Below are 26,739 nucleotides of genomic sequence, written 5' to 3'. Positions count from 1 at the left end.
ACACTACTGTAGTAACTGATGGATAATGTATTAATGTGTGTGTGTGGCCACTTAAAACAGGAAGACAATAATGAAACTTATGTCTTTTGGTATTTGCTTAAATACTTCTAAAAGAAGAAAACTAACCAGATGACATAAGACTGTGGATAATTCCCATCGTAAGCAGGCAGCCAACTCAAAGTTGCTGAAAAAGCAGTAGTTTTAACTGTAATATTGAAGGGAGCATGTGGTGTTGTACCTGTAAATATAAAATATAGTTTTATGCACGAGGCATGACAACAGATTTAATTTTACCTAATGTTAAGCAATTCTAGACATTGATCTAGGTATTTAATAAATTTAGTTGGAGAACAATAGTTAAACAATAGTTTATTTCTATTCTTTTTAGTGGTTGAACTACAGAGTGAATATAATTATAGCTTTGGAGCTAGATATTTTTAAGATGTTAAAGTACAGAATTATTATTATTACTTTGGAAGTAGATTTTTTAGATGTTAAAGAACATAATTATTATTATTACTTTAGAGGTAGATTTTTTTAGTTGCTGCCGTAATAAGTTATTATTATTACTTTTGAAGTAGATATTTTTTAGCTGTACTAATGAGTTATTATTATTACTTTGGATGTAGATATTTTTAGTTGTTGTAGTAATCAGTTATTATTATAACTTTGGATGTAGATATTTTTAGTTGTTGTAGTAATCAGTTATTGTTATTACTCTGGATGTAGATATTTTTTAGTTGTTGTAGTAATTAGTTATTATTATTACTTTGGATGTAGATATTTTTTAGTTGTTGTAGTAATCAGTTATTATTATTACTTTGGATGTAGATATTTTTAGTTTTTGTAGTAATCAGTTATTATTATTACTTCAGATGTAGATATTTTTAGTTGTTGCAGTTATCAGTTATTATTATTACTTTGGATGTAGATATTTTTAGTTGTTGTAGTAATCAGTTATTATTATTACTTCAGATGTAAATATTTTTTTTAGTTGTTGTAGTAATCAGTTATTATTATTACTTTGGATGTAAATATTTTTTTAGTTGTTGTAGTAATCAGTTATTATTATTACTTTGGATGTAAATATTTTTTTTAGTTGTTGTAGTAATCAGTTATTATTATTACTTTGGATGTAAATATTTTTTTAGTTGCAGTAATCAGTTATTATTATCACTTTGGATGTAAATATATTTTAGTTGTTGTAGTTATCAGTTATTATTATTACTTTGGATGTAGATATTTTTAGTTGTTGTAGTAATCAGTTATTATTATTACTTTGGATGTAAATATTTTTAGTTGTTGTAGTAATCAGTTATTATTATTATTTCAGATGTAAATATTTTTATTTGTTGTAGTAATCAGTTATTATTATTACTTTGGATGTAGATATTTTTAGTTGTTGTAGTTATCAGTTATTGTTATTACTTTGGATGTAGATATTTTTAGTTGTTGCAGTAATCAGTTATTATTATCACTTTGGATGTAAATATTTTTTAGTTGTTGTAGTTATCAGTTATTGTTATTACTTTGGATGTAAATATTTTTAGTTGTTGTAGTAATCAGTTATTATTATTATTTCAGATGTAAATATTTTTATTTGTTGTAGTAATCAGTTATTATTATTACTTTGGATGTAGATATTTTTAGTTGTTGTAGTTATCAGTTATTATTACTACTTTGGATGTAGATATTCAAAGGCTTTTTTTCTTAAACAAAATATACAACAGAAAAAAAAAAACTTCCTGGTGTTCACGTACAAACTACGTTTAACGTTTCAGGAAGCACATAACCTTCAAATGAGGATTTACCTTCAACAACGAGTAAAGTGCTTGTGACGAGTGTGGCAATATCATTGTGAAGAACACACTCGTAACGACCGTGGTCCTCTTTCTTCAGTGTCCTTATCGTCAGATTACCGTTACGCTGAGAGCTTCTGTCACGCGACAGTTTCTTGCTGTCCGCCTGCAGAATAACATGATCTTGAATAAATCTCACGAGACATGAAATGGATAAAGAAGCAGTAGATGTTTTTATAAAAGATTGAATAAGCTTTGAGTGAGGCAACACCGAAAATCCCTCACTTCTCATTATGACTGTTGACTTAAGTGTGTGAGAAACTAAGACGAGTAGAAATAATATTATACAGTTACGATATCAAGTCCTACACTTTTTAACAATAGTTTGTTTGTTTATTTAGAATTTCGCGCAAAGCTACAAGAGGGCTATCTACACTTGCCGTCCCTAACATAGTAGTTTAAAGCTAGAGGGCAGGCAGCTAGTCATCACTACCCACCTCCAATTCTAAGATTATTCTTTTAACCAACGAATATTGGGATTGACCGTAACATTATAACGCCTCCACGGCTGAAAGAGCGAACATGTTTGGTGTGAGGGGGACTCAAACCAGCGATCTTAGGATTACGAGTGGAGCGCCCTAACTACGTGGTATTGCTAGGCCCTTATAAATAATAATAAGTTGTTTTTCTTATACTTTTACAGTTACGTTGGACAGCAGGTGGCGCTTTCAACACTACGTATTATTATATCTATCTTTCGTGTTTTAAAAATTACATCATCAATATAGAGTAAAAACTGATACTTCATATCAACAATATAAACACGGGGTAGTTTAAACTCATTTAAGTACCGACGTTATTTTCTTCTATAGTATACACGTTGCAATACACAAACAAATGTACAAACCCTTCTCCACTTTATTGTTGGCTTTGGTTGTCCTTTTCCGTAACAAGGCATAGTCACTTCGCTGTTGACACGCCGTTGGTACTGTTCTTGAGGTTTTACAGTAAACACCGGCGGATCTGAAGAAAACCAAAACATATTATTGACAATTTGACTTGGTTTCCAACTGTTCATCTGATTGAAACGGTAAAGTCGCTTCAAACAATGGATCAACATTAGCAATATGACGTTGAGTAAGTGAATAGTCGTTTACCGTGTTTCTTTTCAAAGAATCCATTAGTCGTTTACCGTGTTTCTTTTCAAAGAATCCATTAGTCGTTTACCGTGTTTCTTTTCAAAGAAATAAAAATTTTGACGTTAAAGTGATAAAAGCTCTGGAAACTAAAGGTCACTGAAAATTCGTGTATATAAATAAAACTAATTTTTTAAAGAAAACACGTGAAAATGTTGAAACATCCTAAAAAATTCGATTTGTTTTTGAAATTTATAATAAACGTGACTCTAAGTCTCGCTTTATTTCGATAAATAACTCCATCTCATTCCATTTTTATTTTGATAAACAGTAGACTCAATGTCGCTTTTGAATTAGTCAATTAAAGTCGGATTATCTACAATATTTTAAATGTAATCAACTCATTCAAACTTTTAATTTCATTCGTTTGTTTTTTTTTTAATTTCGCAAAGATCCATGAGGACAATCTGTGCTAGCCGTCCCTAATTTAGCAGTGTAAGACTAGAGGGAAGGCAACTCGTCACCACCACCCACCGCCAACTCTTGGACTACCCTTTTACCAACGAATAGTAGGATTGACCGTTATATTATAACGCTCCCACGTCTGAAAGGACGAGCGTGTATGGTGTGACAGGGATTCGAACTCGCGACCCTCGAACTGCTAGTCGAGTGCCTTATCTACCTGGCCATGCCGGGCCTTTTAATTTCATAATGAATAATTTGGACATTTCTTCAACTAAGTGTATTATCTGTACATATATTCACCTACCTCGCACTAATACCTCCATCCTATTTGATTGTCCCGCTGTTCCATATACATTATATGGAGTACAGATATACCAGCCCTGGTGTTCATGGGTTACCCTCTGTATTTGTAGAGAACCGTTGTTTAGACTTATTACTCCATAATGAGCTTTAGGATCAAACGGTCGGTCATCTTTACTCCATTTTATATGTAGAAATGGTGGATTGGCTTGCACATAACAATGAATAATCCCAGACAATTCCAGTGGAAGATACTGGATGGTTGGGGAGTAAGTAACCCTAGCTGGATCTGTAAGATAAGATAGAACTTGGTGTAAACTATCGATTGAAACTGAATATTACAACTGATGGTGTAGCCTTAGCTGGATCTGTAAGATAAGACAGAACTTGGTGTAAACTATCGATTGAAACTGAATATTACAACTGATGGTGTAGCCTCAGCTGGATCTGTAAGATAAGACAGAACTTGGTGTAAACTATCGATTGAAACTGAATATTACAACTGATGGTGTAGCCTTAGCTGGATCTGTAAGATAAGACAGAACTTGGTGTAAACTATCGATTGAAACTGAATATTACAACTGATGGTGTAGCCTTAGCTGGATCTGTAAGATAAGACAGAACTTGGTGTAAACTATCGATTGAAACTGAATATTACAACTGATGGTGTAGCCTTAGCTGGATCTGTAAGATAAGACAGAACTTGGTGTAAACTATCGATTGAAACTGAATATTACAACTGATGGTGTAGCCTTAGCTGGATCTGTAAGATAAGACAGAACTTGGTGTAAACTATCGATTGAAACTGAATATTACAACTGATGGTGTAGCCTTAGCTGGATCTGTAAGATAAGACAGAACTTGGTGTAAACTATCGATTGAAACTGAATATTACAACTGATGGTGTAGCCTTAGCTGGATCTGTAAGATAAGACAGAACTTGGTGTAAACTATCGATTGAAACTGAATATTACAACTGATGGTGTAGCCTTAGCTGGATCTGTAAGATAAGACAGAACTTGGTGTAAACTATCGATTGAAACTGAATATTACAACTGATGGTGTAGCCTTAACTAGACCTGTAAGATAAGACAGAACTTGGTGTAAACTATCGATTGAAACTGTACAACTGATGGTGTAGCCTTAACTAGACCTGTAAAATAAGACAGAACTTTGTGTAAACTATCGATTGAAACTATATATTAGACTTGGTCAATGAACAGGCAATCTGAATGGGCCTTCAGACTATCAGAGCCTCACGTGTAAACCAAAGTAGAGATAACAAAGGAGTTTGGAGGATTATATTAAAACACTTTGTCAGAAGACTTGGGAGTGAGTAGCCTTAACTAAACTTGTATTCAACAAGAAATGGACACTAAAACTGTCACATTTATATCCACACTTGCCAGCTGTTGATATGTTTTACAGAATTTTTACAATAGTCTCCAAGATTATAATACTGATTAGACATGATTTAGCTAGGAGGCATCTGTCTTTAAAAGGTACTTCACGATAAAGATTAATTTTCAATTCTTTTCTTGTTTTAAAACACAAAGCAAAAAATTATGAGCTATATATATTGGGCTAACCACGAGTATCGAAACTTGGATTTAAGCGTTACAAGCCTTCAAACTTACCGTTAATCCCACCGAAGGATAATTATTTTTTCTAGAGCTAAAATTCACAGAAAAATCACAATAATCTGACAAGCACATGTTTGTAAACTGTGTGTAAGTTTATTATAAATAAACAATTAAAACAATCACTTTTATTCCTTAGTCTGCTACGTGTAAATATCTAGTAATGATAAAAGTATTAATTGATTTCTGTTATTGAATACAAATATTAGTAGTATCCTCACTTATCGTTTGTTGGTTTTTTTGTAATTAAGCATAAACTTGCACAACAGGCTATCTGTGCTGTCAATGGCTTACTCGATCGAACATTGAAGACAGGGCGGTTGTCACAAATTTAAGTATCTTTCCAGTAACGACAGTGAATAAGTGAAGTAACAATTTTTAATATTTGATGAACGTAAAAGTCGTAGAATGATTTCTATATTTTAAAACTTTTCCTTAATGGTTTAGTGAGCTGTTTAGAACGTTTTCTCATGATTATTACACGTAACCACACAAAACGACTTCCACATTTTTTTAATTTTGTTAAATGACACCAAAAATACCAGATATTAATCTAAATACCAAAACGTTGCCAACAAACACATATTATAATTCTTTATATCCAATCCACGAGCAGACCAATAGTAAGTAGAGTCGTAGAATATGAAAGTGACGTCAGGATACAATATATTCACGAGCAAGAACCACACACTGTTATTAACAAGTTAGTGACCGTGTGTAAGAATTATCGTCCGTAGCAAAGCCATGTGTAGAAATTTTACAAATGAGAAAAACTGTGGGTAGTTAAGCCTACTTTATATACGTTATATATCTATTTTGTATTTTAAAGCAGCTTTTCCCACGTGCTTCATAATAAGTATTTATAGCTCAGATGCCAAATTTCTCAATCTTCACTCGTCCCTCTATCTGTGGGCTTATTGTACTAACAATTGGGTTTTGATACTGAAGAAGGATATAACGCACACTACCTAGTGTTTAGTAGCTCTGTGCTTAACAAGAAACAAAATTTATAATCTGCACATGTAGAAAACAGAAAAAAATTGGATTTAATTATGTGAATATCTGAAAAGCATTAAGACAGCATTATTAACGTTTCTGTAAATATATTAAAGTGTATTGATCAAGAAATCGATAATTTCTGAATGCAACTTTCCTCATACCTTTAGCAATTTGTGAGAAGTTTCTCTGTTTTTTTATCTCTTCAAACTTTTACGACTTCGTAATGCATGTAATACGTTGTTGGGAAGCGAAAATGTAATTGACGTTTGTTATGTACAAAGATAATGGATCTGAAAAACAATATTCATATATGATAAATTTCGTGTTTCTCGGTGAATTTATAGTTTATATTCCATTTTCTAACCGTCCAAACGTAAACTAAAAAATAAACTAATGTGAAACTACAAAAATACGAATGAATATAAAAATATAAACCAATGTGACAATTTAAATGAAACTGGCGCTTATGTTAAACAGTTGGATTTCATTCCCGTGAGTAATATTTTAAACGAAGAAAAACGTAAGAGCCTGATTTATTACTGTCGGTTGTCATTGCACATTTTTCTTACAGAATGGCTACTGGTTTGTGATTTTTCACATCTGAATCTTAATTCTTAGGAAGAAAATTGTGATAGATTAAGTGTCTACTTTTATATAATTTTCCATAAGAAATAAAGTACTTTTTTGCCGTATCCATTCTTACGTTTTTCGAGGATCTGTCATGTAAGTGAGGAAAGATCGTTCATTTTTCCTAATGTATTACTTCTTTTATCAATCAGAACCACTTTATTTCCTTCACATCCAACTGAAAAATAAGATTTACAACCTGACCAGGAGGAACTAACAAGCATGAGGACTAATGGTTTGCATCCCGTTGCCCAAACAAAATCACAACATGAAGTTTTGTTTCATTGATACACTGAAATAATAACGGTAAAATCTCACTATTTGGTCAGAAAAGGATAATTAAAGTGTTAGCTGATTTTTTTCTTTCTAATCTATCAAAAATTAGGGATGGTTGTGAGTAGATGGCCGTTTTTATAACCTTTCGTGGATCAAGCAAACTCTTGCAATCAAGAAACTTCCACTTCGAAGTTCAAATCCAATTTTCATGTAATTTATAAACTAAACCCAATCATTTAACGTTAGAGACAAGATTCGTATAATTCATAAACTAAACCCAAACATTTAGCGTTACAGCCAAGATTCATATGATATATAAACTAAACCCAATCATTCAAAGTTACAGACAAGATTTACATAATTCATAAATTAAACTAAATCATTCAGTGTTACATACAAGATTCATACAATAATGGAACTTCTGCTTATATGATACTGGAAAGAAACTTTTTAACACCGATGTGCAATCCCCAACTTCGCGAACTTTTTATCCCATGTACATATGGATCTGCAATAGGGATCACGATTTTCTCGTTTCGCCTTCGTTATTCGTCACGAAGAATTTATTTTTTCCATTCTCAAGATGCAGATATCACGTTATGAATACACCACACGCTGATCCGATGCACTGGCTCCACTGGTAATCGGCTAGTTCTTATAATTTATAAATTAAACCCAATCATTCAGCGTTACAGACAAAATTCACGAAAAAGCATCATTAATTTTTGAGAGGCTAGAGGTAAGGCAGCTATGTCAATACTACCCACCGCCAACTCTTGAGCTTCTCTGTTACCAACGAATGGTGGAATTGGCTTTAACTTTATAACACCTCAACAACTGAAAGAGCGAGCATATTCGGTGAGCTTACAACCCACAGACTGCAATTTAAGCGCCCTAAACACCATACCATAACAGACTTTGTAAATACTACAAAACGTAATTTAAAAAATTACGCTTCTAGCATACTTTAAAAGCGAACTCATTGAGAAATGCAAATATATGAAATAGATAAGTATTACTAATGCTGAAGAGACATAAAAACGTTTGATTTGAATTTCACGTAAAGCTACACGAGGGCTACCTGGGTTAGCCGACCCTAATTTAGTAGTGTAAGACTAGAGGGAAGGCAGCTAGTAATCACCACCCACTGCCAACTCTTGGGCTACTCTTTTACCAACGGATAGTGGGATTTATCGTCACAATATAACGACCCCACAGCTGAAAGGGCGAGCATGTTTGAGGGGACGGGGATTCGAACCCGCGACCCTCAGATTACGAGTCGAACACCTTAACCCACTTGGCCATGACGGCCTGAATGCTTATTAACAAGTACAAGTTACCGTAAAAAAAGAAATAAACTCAACTGGAAATTCCTGTCAAATATACTTATTTTGAGTGTCATATTATATGCAAGATTACATATGATTCGCTACTGAAAGTCATGTAATTGGTTTTCTAAACACGAGTGTAGTTTATTAGGATAATACACTGCACAGTGTTGGAATTTGTAATCCACTGTATCATAAATTCTGTAATTATTTCATAATTAGAAGTTTGTTTTTATTAGCGATTCACGGTTTGCGTCCCGTTACATTTCTCACTTTGGTGTCTAAGTGCATGATAAGCATAACAGTCAAGTCCCTCTCTACCAAGAGTAGCCTAATAGTTTTCAGTAGGTAATTTTTTTTGCGAAACAAACAAAACTTCATCAGCGGCTGTCGCTCTTATTAAGAATATTTAGTACATTTTAAAATCTGCTGATTTGGCACCAGAGGTACTAAGTATGGAATACGATTTATCCATCGTGATATGAACCGTGAATTTTTAAAATCACGTTCCAAGCACCCTAGCCACCAGCTCACCTACTTCCCGAACATTAGAAATACATGTTTAATCCATATCATTTTCCAGAGTACTGATATGTTACTTTTAAAACATTTGATTCACAACGTATTTCCGTCGCTGTATAGATACGGATTTCTAGAGGCCTTATTCTTTCGTATAATATCGTTGTTTACTGTCTTTTTTTTCTCTCTCGCGTTCTTCTGCTCGTGCCGCATGCTGGCAACTTGGTTTTGTAATCTGTCAAATTTCTCAGTAATGTAAACTGGATGACAAAAAATTAGTAGAAACGTATGGTTTGAAAGAAAGAAAATACTGTGTTGATTCTTTTTTTTTCACTGATACAAGAGAAATAGAAAGATCCTTGCGGAATAGAAGGTAAATTATAATGGTTTTCGAAATAAGACAAAGATTCACGGATATTAAAAATTAATAGAAAAAACACACAATCAACTTGGTATTTAAGAATACAATTTGTAATTATTCTTTCTCATAACAAATCATTTTAAAAGAATGTTTTAAGTTTTATTTCAACGCTTGGTGGCCAAATATCGACGAACAATTAATAACTAATTGAATATTGTAAATACATTAATTGCTTAACATGTCAACATTGCCACAAGATGATACAAATTCGTTAACATTTTGGACAACAGTTTTTTTAAAGTAAATCCCACTTAACCCAGTTACTATGTTAAAGTAGCAATAATATACGATTCACGTAACTCAATAAAGGTTTAATATTACGTCGAATACTTTTTACCTTCTAGTTTGTTTTAAGCTGAGAAACTACGTAACACTCGAAATCAAAATTTGTTTACACCATCCCAAAGTTCTAAAACCGAATTTTTCATCAAATCTAATGATAATTAGCTCTGAAAGCCCCCACTAGTTCAGCCGTAAATATTGGATTTTCAACGCGAAAATGAGAGGTTTGATCCCCCTCGGTAAGCTCAGCAGATGGCCCGATGTAGCTTTGCTATGAGAAAAACACACGCACAGCTTTGAAAATTGGTTGTTTTTTAGTTTTTGAGCAAACAATTAATGAAACTACATCTTTATGAAATAATCTTATGACACAAGCACGTTAATTATAAAACGTTTTGTTGCTTAAAATAATTTTATTCCTGTTTTAAGTTTTTAATTTCAGCGAGTAGCTCATTTCATAAGTTTGTAAATGTATTTAAAACAATGGAATAAGTTTATATGAAAGAAGAAAATATATTACAACGCCTTTACCATTCGGTTTCGATGTTTGTTTGTTTTTGAATTTCGCGCAAAGCTACACGAGGGCTATCTGCGCTAGCCGTTCCTAATTTAGCAGTGTAAGACTAGAGGGAAGGCAGTTAGTCGTCACCACCCACCGCCAACTCTTGGACTACTCTTTTACCAACGAATAGTGTGATTGGTCGTGACTTATAACGCCCCCACAGCTGAAAGGGCGGGTATGTTTGGTGCGACGGGGATTACGAGTCGCACGCCTTAACCCACCCGGCCATACCGGGCCCGGTTTCGATGTATCTTTCTCGAATTTTGCACTCGGTTTAAGTTATAACTGCAAAAGTTTTAAGATTCACAAGTGTTGAAGTCACTTTACCAAGTATTAACCAGGTTTAGTTATAAAGGTGGTAAATAATAAATGATTGATTTTATCGTTCAGTACATTCTTAGCTTCTTTCGCTTCTTTCCGTTGGCTTATTCATAAGTCTGAGGTCTTATGACGTCTAAAATCAAACTTTGAAATCTGCGATTGGCAGAACACAGATAACCTGTTGTTTAGCTTTGTACTTAAAAATGAAGACACAACTAATATTGTTTACAGATTAACCAAAGTACCAAGGTATTCAATTTAACTTACATTCTACACTTAGATATGAAGATGCCTTTTCCGGTGTACCAATTCCATTAAACACTTCGCATGTGTAAAGTCCTGAGTCCTCTGCAGAAGTAGGATTAATAAGTAGTGTCCCGTCCTTCCGGACAACCGTCCGGGTTACCAACCAGCTGAGTTCGAAGATTTCTTTGTCATTTAATAACCAACGATGAGTAAGGTTTGCTGGCAATGCTTTTGCTTCACAAATGAATTCCGCTTTATCTCCTTCTAGTGTCGTAAGATTACGGGGTGGTACAGTGATAACCGCTGGACCTAAAGAAAAGGACAAAAGAAGAAATAAAAACGTGACAATAACGTGGCAGAAGGACTTTAAAATTAGGAATGAGTCTAGAATATTCGGCTTCGATTGAATAGAATAACACATACCAAAACGAAGATTATAAAAATATATACAGAGGTTGGATATCAAAATTGACAAAGAAATGAGACTAAAATTGTTTTTCTATTGTTTTAAACGTAAAGGTACACATGGGAGTTCCTGTGAGGTGCCAGTCCAGAAATCGAACCCTGAAATTTAGTGTTATAAGCTCTCAAACTGGGTTTACTATCGGAAAGCTGGAGTAAAAGTAATTGAAACGTGTAAGAGCTGGATTTGAAAGCTGAGAATGAAAAGCCATGCCATATACTAAGTAGAGAGACAGATAACGAATAATGAAAAGCCATGCCATATACTAAGTAGAGAGACAGATAACGAATAATGAAAAGCCATGCCATATACTAAGTAGAGAGATAGATAACGAATAATGAAAAGCCATGCCATATACTAAGTAGAGAGATAGATAACGAATAATGAAAAGCCATGCCATATACTAAGTAGAGAGATAGATAACGAATAATGAAAAGCCATGCCATATACTAAGTAGAGAGACAGATAACGAATAATGAAAAGCCATGCCATATACTAAGTAGAGAGACAGATAACGAATAATGAAAAGCCATGCCATATACTAAGTAGAGAGATAGATAACGAATAATGAAAAGCCATGCCATATACTAAGTAGAGAGATAGATAACGAATAATGAAAAGCCATGCCATATACTAAGTAGAGAGATAGATAACGAATAATGAAAAGCCATGCCATATACTAAGTAGAGAGATAGATAACGAATAATGAAAAGCCATGCCATATACTAAGTAGAGAGATAGATAACGAATAATGAAAAGCCATGCCATATACTAAGTAGAGAGATAGATAACGAATAATGAAAAGCCATGCCATATACTAAGTAGAGAGATAGATAACGAATAATGAAAATGAATGCCATATACCAAGTAGAGAGACTAACGAGAATGAAAAGCCATGCCATATACTATAACGATAGATAACGAATAATGAAAAGCCATGCCATATACTAAGTAGAGAGATAGATAACGAATAATGAAAAGCCATGCCATATACTAAGTAGAGAGATAGATAACGAATAATGAAAAGCCATGCCATATACTAAGTAGAGAGAGATAGATAACGAATAATGAAAAGCCATGCCATATACTAAGTAGAGAGACAGATAACGAATAATGAAAAGCCATGCCATATACTAAGTAGAGAGACAGATAACGAATAATGAAAAGCCATGCCATATACTAAGTAGAGAGACAGATAACGAATAATGAAAAGCCATGCCATATACTAAGTAGAGAGACAGATAACGAATAATGAAAAGCCATGCCATATACTAAGTAGAGAGATAGATAACGAATAATGAAAACCATGCCATATACTAAGTAGAGAGACAGATAACGAATAATGAAAAGCCATGCCATATACTAAGTAGAGAGATAGATAACGAATAATGAAAAGCCATGCCATATACTAAGTAGAGAGATAGATAACGAATAATGAAAAGCCATGCCATATACTAAGTAGAGAGATAGATAACGAATAATGAAAAGCCATGCCATATACTAAGTAGAGAGATAGATAACGAATAATGAAAAGCCATGCCATATACTAAGTAGAGAGATAGATAACGAATAATGAAAAGCCATGCCATATACTAAGTAGAGAGATAGATAACGAATAATGAAAAGCCATGCCATATACTAAGTAGAGAGACAGATAACGAATAATGAAAAGCCATGCCATATACTAAGTAGAGAGATAGATAACGAATAATGAAAAGCCATGCCATATACTAAGTAGAGAGACAGATAACGAATAATGAAAAGCCATGCCATATACTAAGTAGAGAGATAGATAACGAATAATGAAAAGCCATGCCATATACTAAGTAGAGAGACAGATAACGAATAATGAAAAGCCATGCCATATACTAAGTAGAGAGACAGATAACGAATAATGAAAAGCCATGCCATATACTAAGTAGAGAGATAGATAACGAATAATGAAAAGCCATGCCATATACTAAGTAGAGAGATAGATAACGAATAATGAAAAGCCATGCCATATACTAAGTAGAGATAGATAACGAATAATGAAAAGCCATGCCATATACTAAGTAGAGAGATAGATAACGAATAATGAAAAGCCATGCCATATACTAAGTAGAGAGATAGATAACGAATAATGAAAAGCCATGCCATATACTAAGTAGAGAGATAGATAACGAATAATGAAAAGCCATGCCATATACTAAGTAGAGAGATAGATAACGAATAATGAAAAGCCATGCCATATACTAAGTAGAGAGACAGATAACGAATAATGAAAAATAATACCATGCCATATACTAAGTAGAGAGATAGATAACGAATAATGAAAAGCCATGCCATATACTAAGTAGAGAGACAGATAACGAATAATGAAAAGCCATGCCATATACTAAGTAGAGAGATAGATAACGAATAATGAAAAGCCATGCCATATACTAAGTAGAGAGATAGATAACGAATAATGAAAAGCCATGCCATATACTAAGTAGAGAGAGATAGATAACGAATAATGAAAAGCCATGCCATATACTAAGTAGAGAGATAGATAACGAATAATGAAAAGCCATGCCATATACTAAGTAGAGAGATAGATAACGAATAATGAAAAGCCATGCCATATACTAAGTAGAGAGATAGATAACGAATAATGAAAAGCCATGCCATATACTAAGTAGAGAGACAGATAACGAATAATGAAAAGCCATGCCATATACTAAGTAGAGAGATAGATAACGAATAATGAAAAGCCATGCCATATACTAAGTAGAGAGATAGATAACGAATAATGAAAAGCCATGCCATATACTAAGTAGAGAGATAGATAACGAATAATGAAAAGCCATGCCATATACTAAGTAGAGAGATAGATAACGAATAATGAAAAGCCATGCCATATACTAAGTAGAGAGATAGATAACGATAATGAAAAGCCATGCCATATACTAAGTAGAGAGATAGATAACGAATAATGAAAAGCCATGCCATATACTAAGTAGAGAGATAGATAACGAATAATGAAAAGCCATGCCATATACTAAGTAGAGAGATAGATAACGAATAATGAAAAGCCATGCCATATACTAAGTAGAGAGATAAGATAACGAATAATGAAAAGCCATGCGAATATAAAAAACCACTAAGTAGAGAGATAGATAACGAATAATGAAAAGCCATGCCATATACTAAGTAGAGAGAGATAACGAATAATGAAAAGCCATGCCATATACTAAGTAGAGATAGATAACGAATAATGAAAAGCCATGCCATATACTAAGTAGAGAGATAGATAACGAATAATGAAAAGCCATGCCATATACTAAGTAGAGAGATAGATAACGAATAATGAAAAGCCATGCCATATACTAAGTAGAGAGATAGATAACGAATAATGAAAAGCCATGCCATATACTAAGTAGAGAGATAGATAACGAATAATGAAAAGCCATGCCATATACTAAGTAGAGAGATAGATAACGAATAATGAAAAGCCATGCCATATACTAAGTAGAGAGATAGATAACGAATAATGAAAAGCCATGCCATATACTAAGTAGAGAGATAGATAACGAATAATGAAAAAATAATGCCATATACTAAGTAGAGAGATAGATAACGAATAATGAAAAGCCATGCCATATACTAAGTAGAGATAGATAACGAATAATGAAAAGCCATGCCATATACTAAGTAGAGAGATAGATAACGAATAATGAAAAGCCATGCCATATACTAAGTAGAGAGATAGATAACGAATAATGAAAAGCCATGCCATATACTAAGTAGAGAGATAGATAACGAATAATGAAAAGCCATGCCATATACTAAGTAGAGAGATAGATAACGAATAATGAAAAGCCATGCCATATACTAAGTAGAGAGATAGATAACGAATAATGAAAAGCCATGCCATATACTAAGTAGAGAGATAGATAACGAATAATGAAAAGCCATGCCATATACTAAGTAGAGAGATAGATAACGAATAATGAAAAGCCATGCCATATACTAAGTAGAGAGATAGATAACGAATAATGAAAAGCCATGCCATATACTAAGTAGAGAGATAGATAACGAATAATGAAAAGCCATGCCATATACTAAGTAGAGAGACAGATAACGAATAATGAAAAGCCATGCCATATACTAAGTAGAGATAGATAACGAATAATGAAAAAAAACCATGCCATATACTAAGTAGAGAGACAGATAACGAATAATGAAAAAAATAACATGCCATATACTAAATAGAGAGATAGATAACGAATAATGAAAAGCCATGCCATATACTAAGTAGAGAGATAGATAACGAATAATGAAAAGCCATGCCATATACTAAGTAGAGAGATAGATAACGAATAATGAAAAGCCATGCCATATACTAAGTAGAGAGATAGATAACGAATAATGAAAAGCCATGCCATATACTAAGTAGAGAGATAGATAACGAATAATGAAAAACCATGCCATATACTAAGTAGAGAGATAGATAACGAATAATGAAAAGCCATGCCATATACTAAGTAGAGAGACAGATAACGAATAATGAAAAGCCATGCCATATACTAAGTAGAGAGACAGATAACGAATAATGAAAAGAAACCATGCCATATACTAAGTAGAGAGATAGATAACGAATAATGAAAAGCCATGCCATATACTAAGTAGAGACAGATAACGAATAATGAAAAGCCATGCCATATACTAAGTAGAGAATAGATAACGAATAATGAAAAAACCATGCCATATACTAAGTAGAGAGACAGATAACGAATAATGAAAAGCCATGCCATATACTAAGTAGAGAGATAGATAACGAATAATGAAAAGCCATGCCATATACTAAGTAGAGAGATAGATAACGAATAATGAAAAGCCATGCCATATACTAAGTAGAGAGACAGATAACGAATAATGAAAAAGCCATGCCATATACTAAGTAGAGAGATAGATAACGAATAATGAAAAGCCATGCCATATACTAAGTAGAGAGACAGATAACGAATAATGAAAAAACCATGCCATATACTAAATAGAGAGATAGATAACGAATAATGAAAAAGCCATGCCATATACTAAGTAGAGAGACAGATAACGAATAATGAAAAGCCATGCCATATACTAAATAGAGAGATAGATAACGAATAATGAAAAGCCATGCCATATACTAAGTAGAGAGATAGATAACGAATAATGAAAAGCCATGCCATATACTAAGTAGAGAGATAGATAACGAATAATGAAAAGCCATGCCATATACTAAGTAGAGAGACAGATAACGAATAATGAAAAGCCATGCCATATACTAAGTAGAGAGATAGATAACGAATAATGAAAAGCCATGCCATATACTAAGTAGAGAGACAGATAACGAATAATGAAAAGCCATGCCATATACTAAGTAGAGAGATAGATAACGAATAATGAAAAGCCATGCCATATACTAAGTAGAGAGATAGATAACGAATAATGAAAAGCCATGCCATATACTAAGTAGAGAGATAGATAACGAATAATGAAAAGCCATGCCATATACTAAGTAGAGAGATAGATAACGAATAATGAAAAGCCATGCCATATACTAAGTAGAGAGATAGATAACGAATAATGAAAAGCCATGCCATATACTAAGTAGAGAGATAGATAACGAATAATGAAAAACCATGCCATATACTAAGTAGAGAGATAGATAACGAATAATGAAAAGCCATGCCATATACTAAGTAGAGAGACAGATAACGAATAATGAAAAGCCATGCCATATACTAAGTAGAGAGATAGATAACGAATAATGAAAAGCCATGCCATATACTAAGTAGAGAGATAGATAACAGATAATGAAAAGCCATGCCATATACTAAGTGAGAGATAGATAACGAATAATGAAAAGCCATGCCATATACTAAGTAGAGATAGATAACGAATAATGAAAAAGCCATGCCATATACTAAGTAGAGAGATAGATAACGAATAATGAAAAGCCATGCCATATACTAAGTAGAGAGAGAGATAACGAATAATGAAAAGCCATGCCATATACTAAGTAGAGAGATAGATAACGAATAATGAAAAGCCATGCCATATACTAAGTAGAGAGATAGATAACGAATAATGAAAAAATACATGCCATATACTAAGTAGAGAGATAGATAACGAATAATGAAAAAACCATGCCATATACTAAGTAGAGAGATAGATAACGAATAATGAAAAGCCATGCCATATACTAAGTAGAGAGATAGATAACGAATAATGAAAAAAAAATATGCCATATACTAAGTAGAGAGATAGATAACGAATAATGAAAAAACCATGCCATATACTAAGTAGAGAGAGATAACGAATAATGAAAAGCCATGCCATATACTAAGTAGAGAGATAGATAACGAATAATGAAAAATAATGCCATATACTAAGTAGAGAGATAAATAACGAATAATGAAAAGCCATGCCATATACTAAGTAGAGAGATAGATAACGAATAATGAAAAGCCATGCCATATACTAAGTAGAGAGATAGATAACGAATAATGAAAAGCCATGCCATATACTAAGTAGAGAGATAGATAACGAATAATGAAAAGCCATGCCATATACTAAGTAGAGAGACAGATAACGAATAATGAAAAGCCATGCCATATACTAAGTAGAGAGATAGATAACGAATAATGAAAAGCCATGCCATATACTAAGTAGAGACAGATAACGAATAATGAAAAGCCATGCCATATACTAAATAGAGAGATAGATAACGAATAATGAAAAACCATGCCATATACTAAGTAGAGAGACAGATAACGAATAATGAAAAGCCATGATATACTAAGAGAGAGATAGATAACGAATAATGAAAAGCCATGCCATATACTAAGTAGAGAGATAGATAACGAATAATGAAAAGCCATGCCATATACTAAGTAGAGAGATAGATAACGAATAATGAAAAGCCATGCCATATACTAAGTAGAGAGATAGATAACGAATAATGAAAAGCCATGCCATATACTAAGTAGAGAGATAGATAACGAATAATGAAAAGCCATATACCATATACTAAGTAGAGAGATAGATAACGAATAATGAAAAGCCATGCCATATACTAAGTAGAGAGATAGATAACGAATAATGAAAAGCCATGCCATATACTAAGTAAGAGATAGATAACGAATAAACGAGACAGAAATTACACCAGATGATTAATAGAAAAACAACTTGAAGATAATGTTGTTAGAAATGTGAATCAGAATAGAATTTGACAGACAAGTCACTGATACTGCTATCAGTTTAGTAGTTTATTAAACAATTGTATAGAGAACCACGCTAAGAATGTTGACATCCTAAGTTTTTACTTGACTCGCTGAATTTTAAAAGAATGTGTATCTTACGTGGCCTTGGCACCCCTTAAATATCTCAGTAAATTATTTAACGTGAGGTGGGTTACCATTCTTGAGTAAATCTCAAAATTGACCACCAGCAAATAAAGAGAAAATAAACACGAGTTATTTACAAACGTCTGATGGGCTTTTGAGGATAAAATTCGTGTTTTGATACCCGTGGTAAGTAGGAAACAATTAATCCACTGTGTAGCTTTATGTTCAACAGCAACCATACCAAACACAAATCTAAACTATCTTATGATACAAAAAGAAAATCACATGTATGATATATGGTCATCACCGAGAATGTAGTTCGAGATGTCAGTTGTAGGTTAATTATGTTATGAGAAGAAGAACAAAGAAAAAACATGTTTAGACAACGTACGCAAGCCACTATTTACTGAGCAGGTCAAGTAGCCCACACTAACAGAGGAAACTGTTCAATATTATTGGAAAACGAATATAAGGAATTACAAGATTTCAAAATGTACTTTCTCACACACCTATGACACATCTTATGATTTTTCAGCCTACGATGTTTTTATTTGTTAAATAATTTAGTTTATAAAGACAATGACAGAACGTGACCCAAGAATCAATTATGTTTATATCATAAATAAAAAAAAAATTCAAACCGTCCTCATATGGAATATAATTCCTTCCACTGAATGTAATTTCAAAGGAGAAGGACAAATAGTAGAAATCATTGTATTTATTTTCTATCGTTGGTAATATTCAATATATAAGAAATGACTTTAAATATGAACTTTCTAATACAACTGTTGCTTATTAGAGTACCATTGTTTTTATCTAGAAGTTGTGGGTGTTCCAATATATAAATTGATATCTTTTGATTCAATGAAATCGACATATTTTGTGCAATAAATTGTGTGTGTTTGAAACTACATGTACTACAGGAGTGAATATTTTATATTAATACACAAAATAAGAGGGAACAAAAATGTTGACCCTCATTGGAACAAGAATTCGATCCCTGCTGTAATATATTGAGAACCGAGTTTCGCCCTAAGCCTTTTAAGTCGCTTATATAATTGAACAACTCTCTCCAAATATTTGGCGTTGATTGGCATTGTGATAGAAATCTGGATTTCGTAGCTGTCGAAATTGGTTCGATCAATTCGATACCGCAATATATTCCACTCACTTTACACAGTGGGTGATTTTTAAAAGTGGGAGCCAACTCCTTATCTTGAATGGTGGGCAATAGGGTGCTGCTAATTCATGAGCACAAAACAAAATTAGTTGAGTCAGTAATGACACAAAACTTGTTGAGAAAAATTTTGGGCTGAGTTTACATAGAAGAGCGAACAACGTTTCGACCTTCTTCGGTCATCGTCAGGTTCCAAGGTTTGTGAGCCGTTGTTCGCTCTTCTATGTAAAGCCCAAACTTTTGAGATGGCCTTAAGCCTTATAAACTTTTCCTTAAGTACAAAATACAGGTGCAAACACTCTTCCAATGTTATAATAATTTCGAAAACAATCACAAGTTCACCAATACAAAGTATGAATTTGACCAACTTCTTTACGGATCAGTTTATTTGGATTTTTCCGAGAAACTGAGGTTGAGGTAAAGGCTAAATTACTATCTAATCCAAATTTCCGAACGGGATTTCCTGACCAGTAAAGATCCAGACTTGATTTGTTTACGTCATAGTTAAATAACAAATAAAAAAGACAGGTGTAAAACGGAACGGAATTTTAACACTTGGATTGAGCTTGTAAGTAATGTAATGAAGCCTTTTCTTCTTGTGTTTTGTCACATAGAGTCAAACAGTAGTGGGTAACATACTACATATATAGTAGTCAGGTTAGGTGAGTGATACACAATGGAGAAAGATGCATTTTTGTGGCTCAAATAAAATATTAAGTATTCATTCACTTTATAACATCAAATAATAATTTCACAATTTTATAAATTTTATGAATATCATATCTTTAAAACAACGTTCTAATTTAAAATCAGATTAAGAAATGTTATGGAAATAGTCTTTAAAATTCACTCACTTTAATGGAAAAACAAAACACGTTGTTTCAACAAGTTCCTTACCAGCTACCATGACTTTCGTCTTTGCTTCAACAAATTCCTTTCCAGCTAATATGACTTTTGTCTTTGCTTTAACATGTTCCTTACCAGTTACTATGACTTTCGTCTTTGCTTTAACAAGTTTTTTACCAGCTACCATGACTTTCGTCTTTGCTTCAACAAATTCCTTTCCAGCTAATATGACTTTTGTCTTTGCTTTAACTAGTTCCTCACCAGCCACTATGACTTTCGTCTTTGCTTTAACATGTTTTTACTAGCTACTATAACTTTCGTCTTTACTTTAACATGTATTTTACCAGCTACTATGACTTTCGTCTTTGCTTTAACATGTTTTTACTAGCTACTATAACTTTCGTCTTTGCTTTAATAAGTTCCTTACCAGGTACTATGACTTTCGTCTTTGCTTCAACAAGTTCCTTACCAACTACTATGACTTTCGTCTTTGCTTTAACAAGTTCCTTACCAGCTACTATGACTTTCGTCTTTGCTTTAACATGTTTTTACTAGCTACTATAACTTTCGTCTTTACTTTAACATGTATTTTACCAGCTACTATGACTTTCGTCTTTGCTTTAACATGTTTTTACTAGCTACTATAACTTTCGTCTTTGCTTTAATAAGTTCCTTACCAGGTACTATGACTTTCGTCTTTGCTTCAACAAGTTCCTTACCAACTACTATGACTTTCGTCTTTGCTTTAATAAGTTCCTTACCAGGTACTATGACTTTCGTCTTTGCTTTAACAAGTTCCTTACCAGCCACTATGACTTTTGTCTTTGCTTTAACTAGTTCCTTACCAGCTACTCTGACTTTTGTCTTTGCTTTAACATGTTCCTTACCAGTTACTATGACTTTCGTCTTTGCTTTAACAAATTCCTTTCCAGCTAATATGACTTTTGTCTTTGATTTAACTAGTTCCTCACCAGCCACTATGACTTTCGTCTTTGCTTTAACATATATTTTACCAGCCACTATGACTTTTGTCTTTGCTTTAACTAGTTCCTTACAAGCTACTATGACTTTCGTCTTTGCTTTAACATGTTTTTACTAGCTACTATAACTTTCGTCTTTACTTTAACAAGTATTTTACCAGCTACTATGACTTTCGTCTTTGCTTTAACAAGTTCCTTACCAGCTACCATGACTTTTGTCTTTGCTTTAACATGTATTTTACCAGCTACTATGACTTTCGTCTTTGCTTTAACATGTTTTTACTAGCTACTATAACTTTCGTCTTTACTTTAACATGTATTTTACCAGCTACTATGACTTTCGTCTTTGCTTTAACATGTTTTTTACTAGCTACTATAACTTTCGTCTTTGCTTTAATAAGTTCCTTACCAGGTACTATGACTTTCGTCTTTGCTTCAACAAGTTCCTTACCAACTACTATGACTTTCGTCTTTGTTTTAACAAGTTCCTTACCAGCTACTATGACTTTCGTCTTTGCTGTTATACTTCCTTCGTTGTTTCTTGCCCTACACACATAGTCTCCAATATGTGTTCGTTCTACTTTCGGTATATTTAAGATTCCTTGGTTCATCCTTACCGTAATACCTTCGTTCACTGGTACGTTATCCTGAAATATTGGTACATGACTTAAAGAAGTTTTTCTAAATCAACTTAGCTGAATTTTTTCAAGAATGCATTTACAGTTTTCTCACTCCCATTCTATGGCTCAGCATGGTTAGATGGCTAAGGCCCTCGACTCCTAATCTGAGGATCGCGGGTTCAAATCCCTGTCACACAAAACGTGCTCGCTCTTTCAATTGCACTAATCATTGGTAAAAGAATAGCCCAAGAGATGGCGGTGGGTAGTAATGACTGGCTGACTTCCCTCTGGTCTTACACCTTTAACTTAAGATCGGCTAGCACATATAGCCCTCGTGTAGCTCTCGCGAAATTCAAAAACAAACTTCTATGTAATATGGATGTATTATCAGTTAAGTAGATTTAGAGGGTTTCTTTTTATATATTTTTTGTGTCTGATTCTTTTATTACTACTTTAATATTGTACTCATGTATTGTATACTTTTTCCACTGGAATAATATATTTATTATTGTGTGCAATTTTAATTTCAACAATATTTTTTTTTTGTTTCTCCAGCGTATTGGAAGTCTACATTTGGACTAAATGTTGTGAATAGTGTTATTGCGTTCCATCAGTTCTCATCTGCAATCGTGTTGTGTTGTAGCTTGTGGAAACAGTTTATATTCTGCGTAATCTCTACGTACCTTTCAGAAAACACAAACATTCAGACAGATATAAGATAAGATGGCGTCCTTCAACGAGACTTGTATTTATATCTCCTGTAAAAACTTGACAAGCTAGCCAAATCCTTCCTATGGTAAACGCAGTAAAGTGTGAGTTATGCGCTTAAATCTGTCAGTGTCATACAATTTACAAACCCTTATAAGGTCGGTTTGCAGGTTTATTATTAGTGCAAAACTGTTCATTGGATAATCTGCGCTCTGTCCACAGAAAAGAATTACGTAATCTCAATCACCACTGAGCAGCAAGAGGATTAAAGCAACAAGAAATGCGAAGAATGAAGAAAACATAACGAAAGTAAATATTGTTATCAAATACAACAAACTACGCAAAAAATGTAGAATATTTGAGATCATGTCAAACTTATTTGTAAAGTTGATTTGTTTTAAATTTTACGCACAGATACACGATGACTATCTGCGCTGGTCGTCGCTAATTAAGCAGTGAAGGACTAGAGGGAAGGCAGCTGGTTATCACCGTCTAACTCTTAACTCTTGGAATACTCTTTTACCAACGAATAGTAGAGTTGACCGTCATATGCTTGGTGGGAAAGTGATTCTAGCCCGCGACCCTATTATTGCGAGTTGAGCTCACTAACCACACAGCCATGCCGTGCCTTCTTTGTAAAATTGAGTATTTCAATCAGAAATGATATTTGACATATTAACATTTTTGCCAAGAAAAATAGACACTTTCTTATTATTAAATTTTCTCAGAATTAAGTGTTAAAACTAAAATTTTACTTAAAATATAATTACGTTTTATACAACAGATAGCGCCACTTTGAAACTGGATTTGGGTAATATGTCATGTAGAAATTGTTATGTTCGTTTTTTGAATTTCGCGCAAAGCTACACGAGGGCTATCTGAGGTAGCTGTCCCTACTTTAACAGGTAAGACTAGAATGGAAGGCAGCTAGTCATCATCACCCACCGCCAACTCTTGGACTACTCTTTTACCAATGAATAATGGGATTAACTGAAACATTATAACGCCCCCATGACTAAAAGGGCAAGCATTTTGGCGTGGCTGGGATTCGAACCCGCGAACCTCAGATTAAGAGACGAATGCCTTAACCAACTGGCTGTGCCGGGCCCATGTAGAAATAATGAATAATATCTGTCATATTTATTATCAAGTTAAATTATTACATTCAACGTCATGTAATTATGAAATCTTTCGTAAACATCTTGACTCAATTACAAAGTGAGGGAATCGCCATTTTATGCTACTTTATCATTACTAAGAAAATATTAATAAATAAAACCATGAATTTCATTTTATAATCTAAACTGTTTAACTTCTGCTGTTAGATATGCTCGATTAACAAAAGAACCAAAAGAAATAAAACGTTTAAACGGAGTATTTCTCAGGACCAAAGTTACTCAATGGATTTTTTAGACTCCTGTACACTGTCTGTTAAAAATGTTAAGCAAATTATATAGTAACTTTCATCATAGTAAAGAGAAACATATCACAATTTCACAATATAGTAGAACCTTCAAAGTATTCCATAATACATTTTACTTGTAACTTCTTTTATAGTATACTTTTAAATAAGTTGCACGGAATTCATTTAGTTTTATCTTGGAAATTGGATTGGTTAGTTACTGACAACAGCTGTTCAGACAAAGTAGTTTTGAAACAACGTTCTATAGAAGTGGATAATAAACACAAAGTTATAACGAAGTAGCATACACATGTATGTAATGAACTTCACATGTTGCAAAGTAAATTTACAGATATTGTAATTTTTTTTTTCATATATAAAGTGTTAATATAAGTATATCGTACTGTAAATTGTAAGTTTCTGGTATTTCAAACCACACTTAAAACCTACAGAGAGTTATTGAAAGCATACTAAAACATAGGTAAATAGTTACTGAACATTTGAGACACACACGCACATACATATATGTAAGATAGTTAATGACATTTCAATGAAGATATACATTATAACCAAACATAAAAATGTCACTTTTCACTTTTTACTGTAAGTAACCTACACTTTCATGAGTATTTTGTTTGTTTCTTTTAGTGTATTCCTTTATAAATAATATCCGACAGAAAATACGCAGTCTAGTTGTTATACGAAATTGCTAAGCGTAATATGAGTTATTTCAAGTTGAGGCTAAGTCAAGATTTCAAAACGCCTCGACGGTGTATATCAGAAACACATCACGTATGTTTCGTATAATGTGCTGTTAAAATGAAACTTTGAAAAACACAAAACACAACAAGGCGTAAAAATGTTCGTTAATCTTTCCACAAACAAGAAGCACTATACGTAATTACGTATAATTATTAATTGAGTAACAAATATAAATATCCACCACAGTAATCTTCACGCCATAAATCCATCTGTTCACACTATAAATAAATTTTGAACTTCAATGTACTTTCACCGAAAGTTAATTAATCGGTCCTGAGGAGACGCGCAAAATTTGTAACAAGTTTAACATAAATTAGATGAACCCTTTTAAACACAGAGAGAAATGTAAAGAGGTATTTATGACGCGGTTAAAAATAAATTATTGATTTATGTCGGACGTAATTTGAATTTTCAACACCAGGGTCACAGTTTCTTCACCCGGACAAGTTGTTGCCCAAATAGTGATAGATTTCTGGCCACGTGATACGTTACCTATCATGAATTATTTTGAAACTGTGCATTGACACTGAATAATACTAGAATATTTATTTTTTGGTTTCATGTATTCTAAATACACATATATATAATTTGAGATGTGAAATAAACTATGCATAAGAACATCAGCATATTTTAACGTTCGGAAAATATCTCTTAAGCTGAACTGTGACGCTAGAGTTAGGGTTTATCGAATTATCATACCTTGTACCAACGAATAACAGGGTCTGGTGTCCCATCGGCGTCACATGGAAGAGATAACTTTTCACCAATCCTCACATAAACAACTTCCTGCGGCCTGATGCGAAAATGTGGTGGTGCTGGAGAAAAACCAGAGAAATTGTTCAATTACAATTACTTAGTTTTAAAAAACAACGCTATGATTAATTGAGTTTATAAACGTAATTTCACAGTAATATTTACATAATGATCACAAATAAATACGTACGTCGATACCTCAAAATTAAAATTATAGATAAAAACAGGACAAATCACTCCGTAAGTCAGGAAAAGTATACAACCTTTCTGTAGCTCTAAGCCTAAATTCTATATAAACAATGCCTCATTAGTTCTAGTTTATTCTACTGAAGCTCTACAGTTCTCCCTGAGTTTCGGTAAACTAGTAAGTCGTGACTAATAACTGTAAAATAACCATTTTTCGTAATAATTGTTTTCGTGTCATAAAACTATCAAAATACTGTATAACTATATGTATACATTAGATCCAAATGAGTGTTTTCAGAATGGAGAATGGATTATGTGAAGTTCATTTTCACTAGCCATTGATCAGACTAGCCCGACTAGAGATAAATACAGAAATAATATTTGTAATGAAACTTATAATTTTAATCTCATTTGGATAATGCATATTAACGTATTAAGCATAGACTCACTGTGTCGATTAACTTTATAAAAAATATGAATTTTATTTGTTTTGAAATACATCACCTGTGGAAATCTCTTCATAACGACAGTTTTACTTATGTAGTCTTGTTAATGTGTGTGTGTGT

General features: G+C 33.2%; 1 protein-coding gene across 1 annotated transcript in view; it reads right to left on the bottom strand.

Moving 5' to 3' along the window:
- Nucleotides 1-26,739, bottom strand: part of LOC143235628 (protein turtle-like) — a 77,324-nt gene that overhangs the window by 33,683 nt on the left and 16,902 nt on the right. Inside the window, exons 3-9 of the mRNA XM_076473861.1 lie at nt 25,934-26,049; nt 22,236-22,389; nt 10,943-11,230; nt 3,705-3,989; nt 2,707-2,822; nt 1,812-1,965; nt 127-238 (exon numbers count right to left, since the gene is read on the bottom strand). Coding sequence (XP_076329976.1) covers nt 127-238; nt 1,812-1,965; nt 2,707-2,822; nt 3,705-3,989; nt 10,943-11,230; nt 22,236-22,389; nt 25,934-26,049 — 1,225 coding nt within the window. The remainder of the gene's footprint in view (nt 1-126; nt 239-1,811; nt 1,966-2,706; nt 2,823-3,704; nt 3,990-10,942; nt 11,231-22,235; nt 22,390-25,933; nt 26,050-26,739) is intronic.

Source organism: Tachypleus tridentatus, chromosome 12 (assembly GCF_004210375.1).
Source record: "Tachypleus tridentatus isolate NWPU-2018 chromosome 12, ASM421037v1, whole genome shotgun sequence".
NCBI lineage: Eukaryota > Metazoa > Arthropoda > Merostomata > Xiphosura > Limulidae > Tachypleus > Tachypleus tridentatus.
This window is presented reverse-complemented; position numbering and strand designations above follow the sequence as displayed.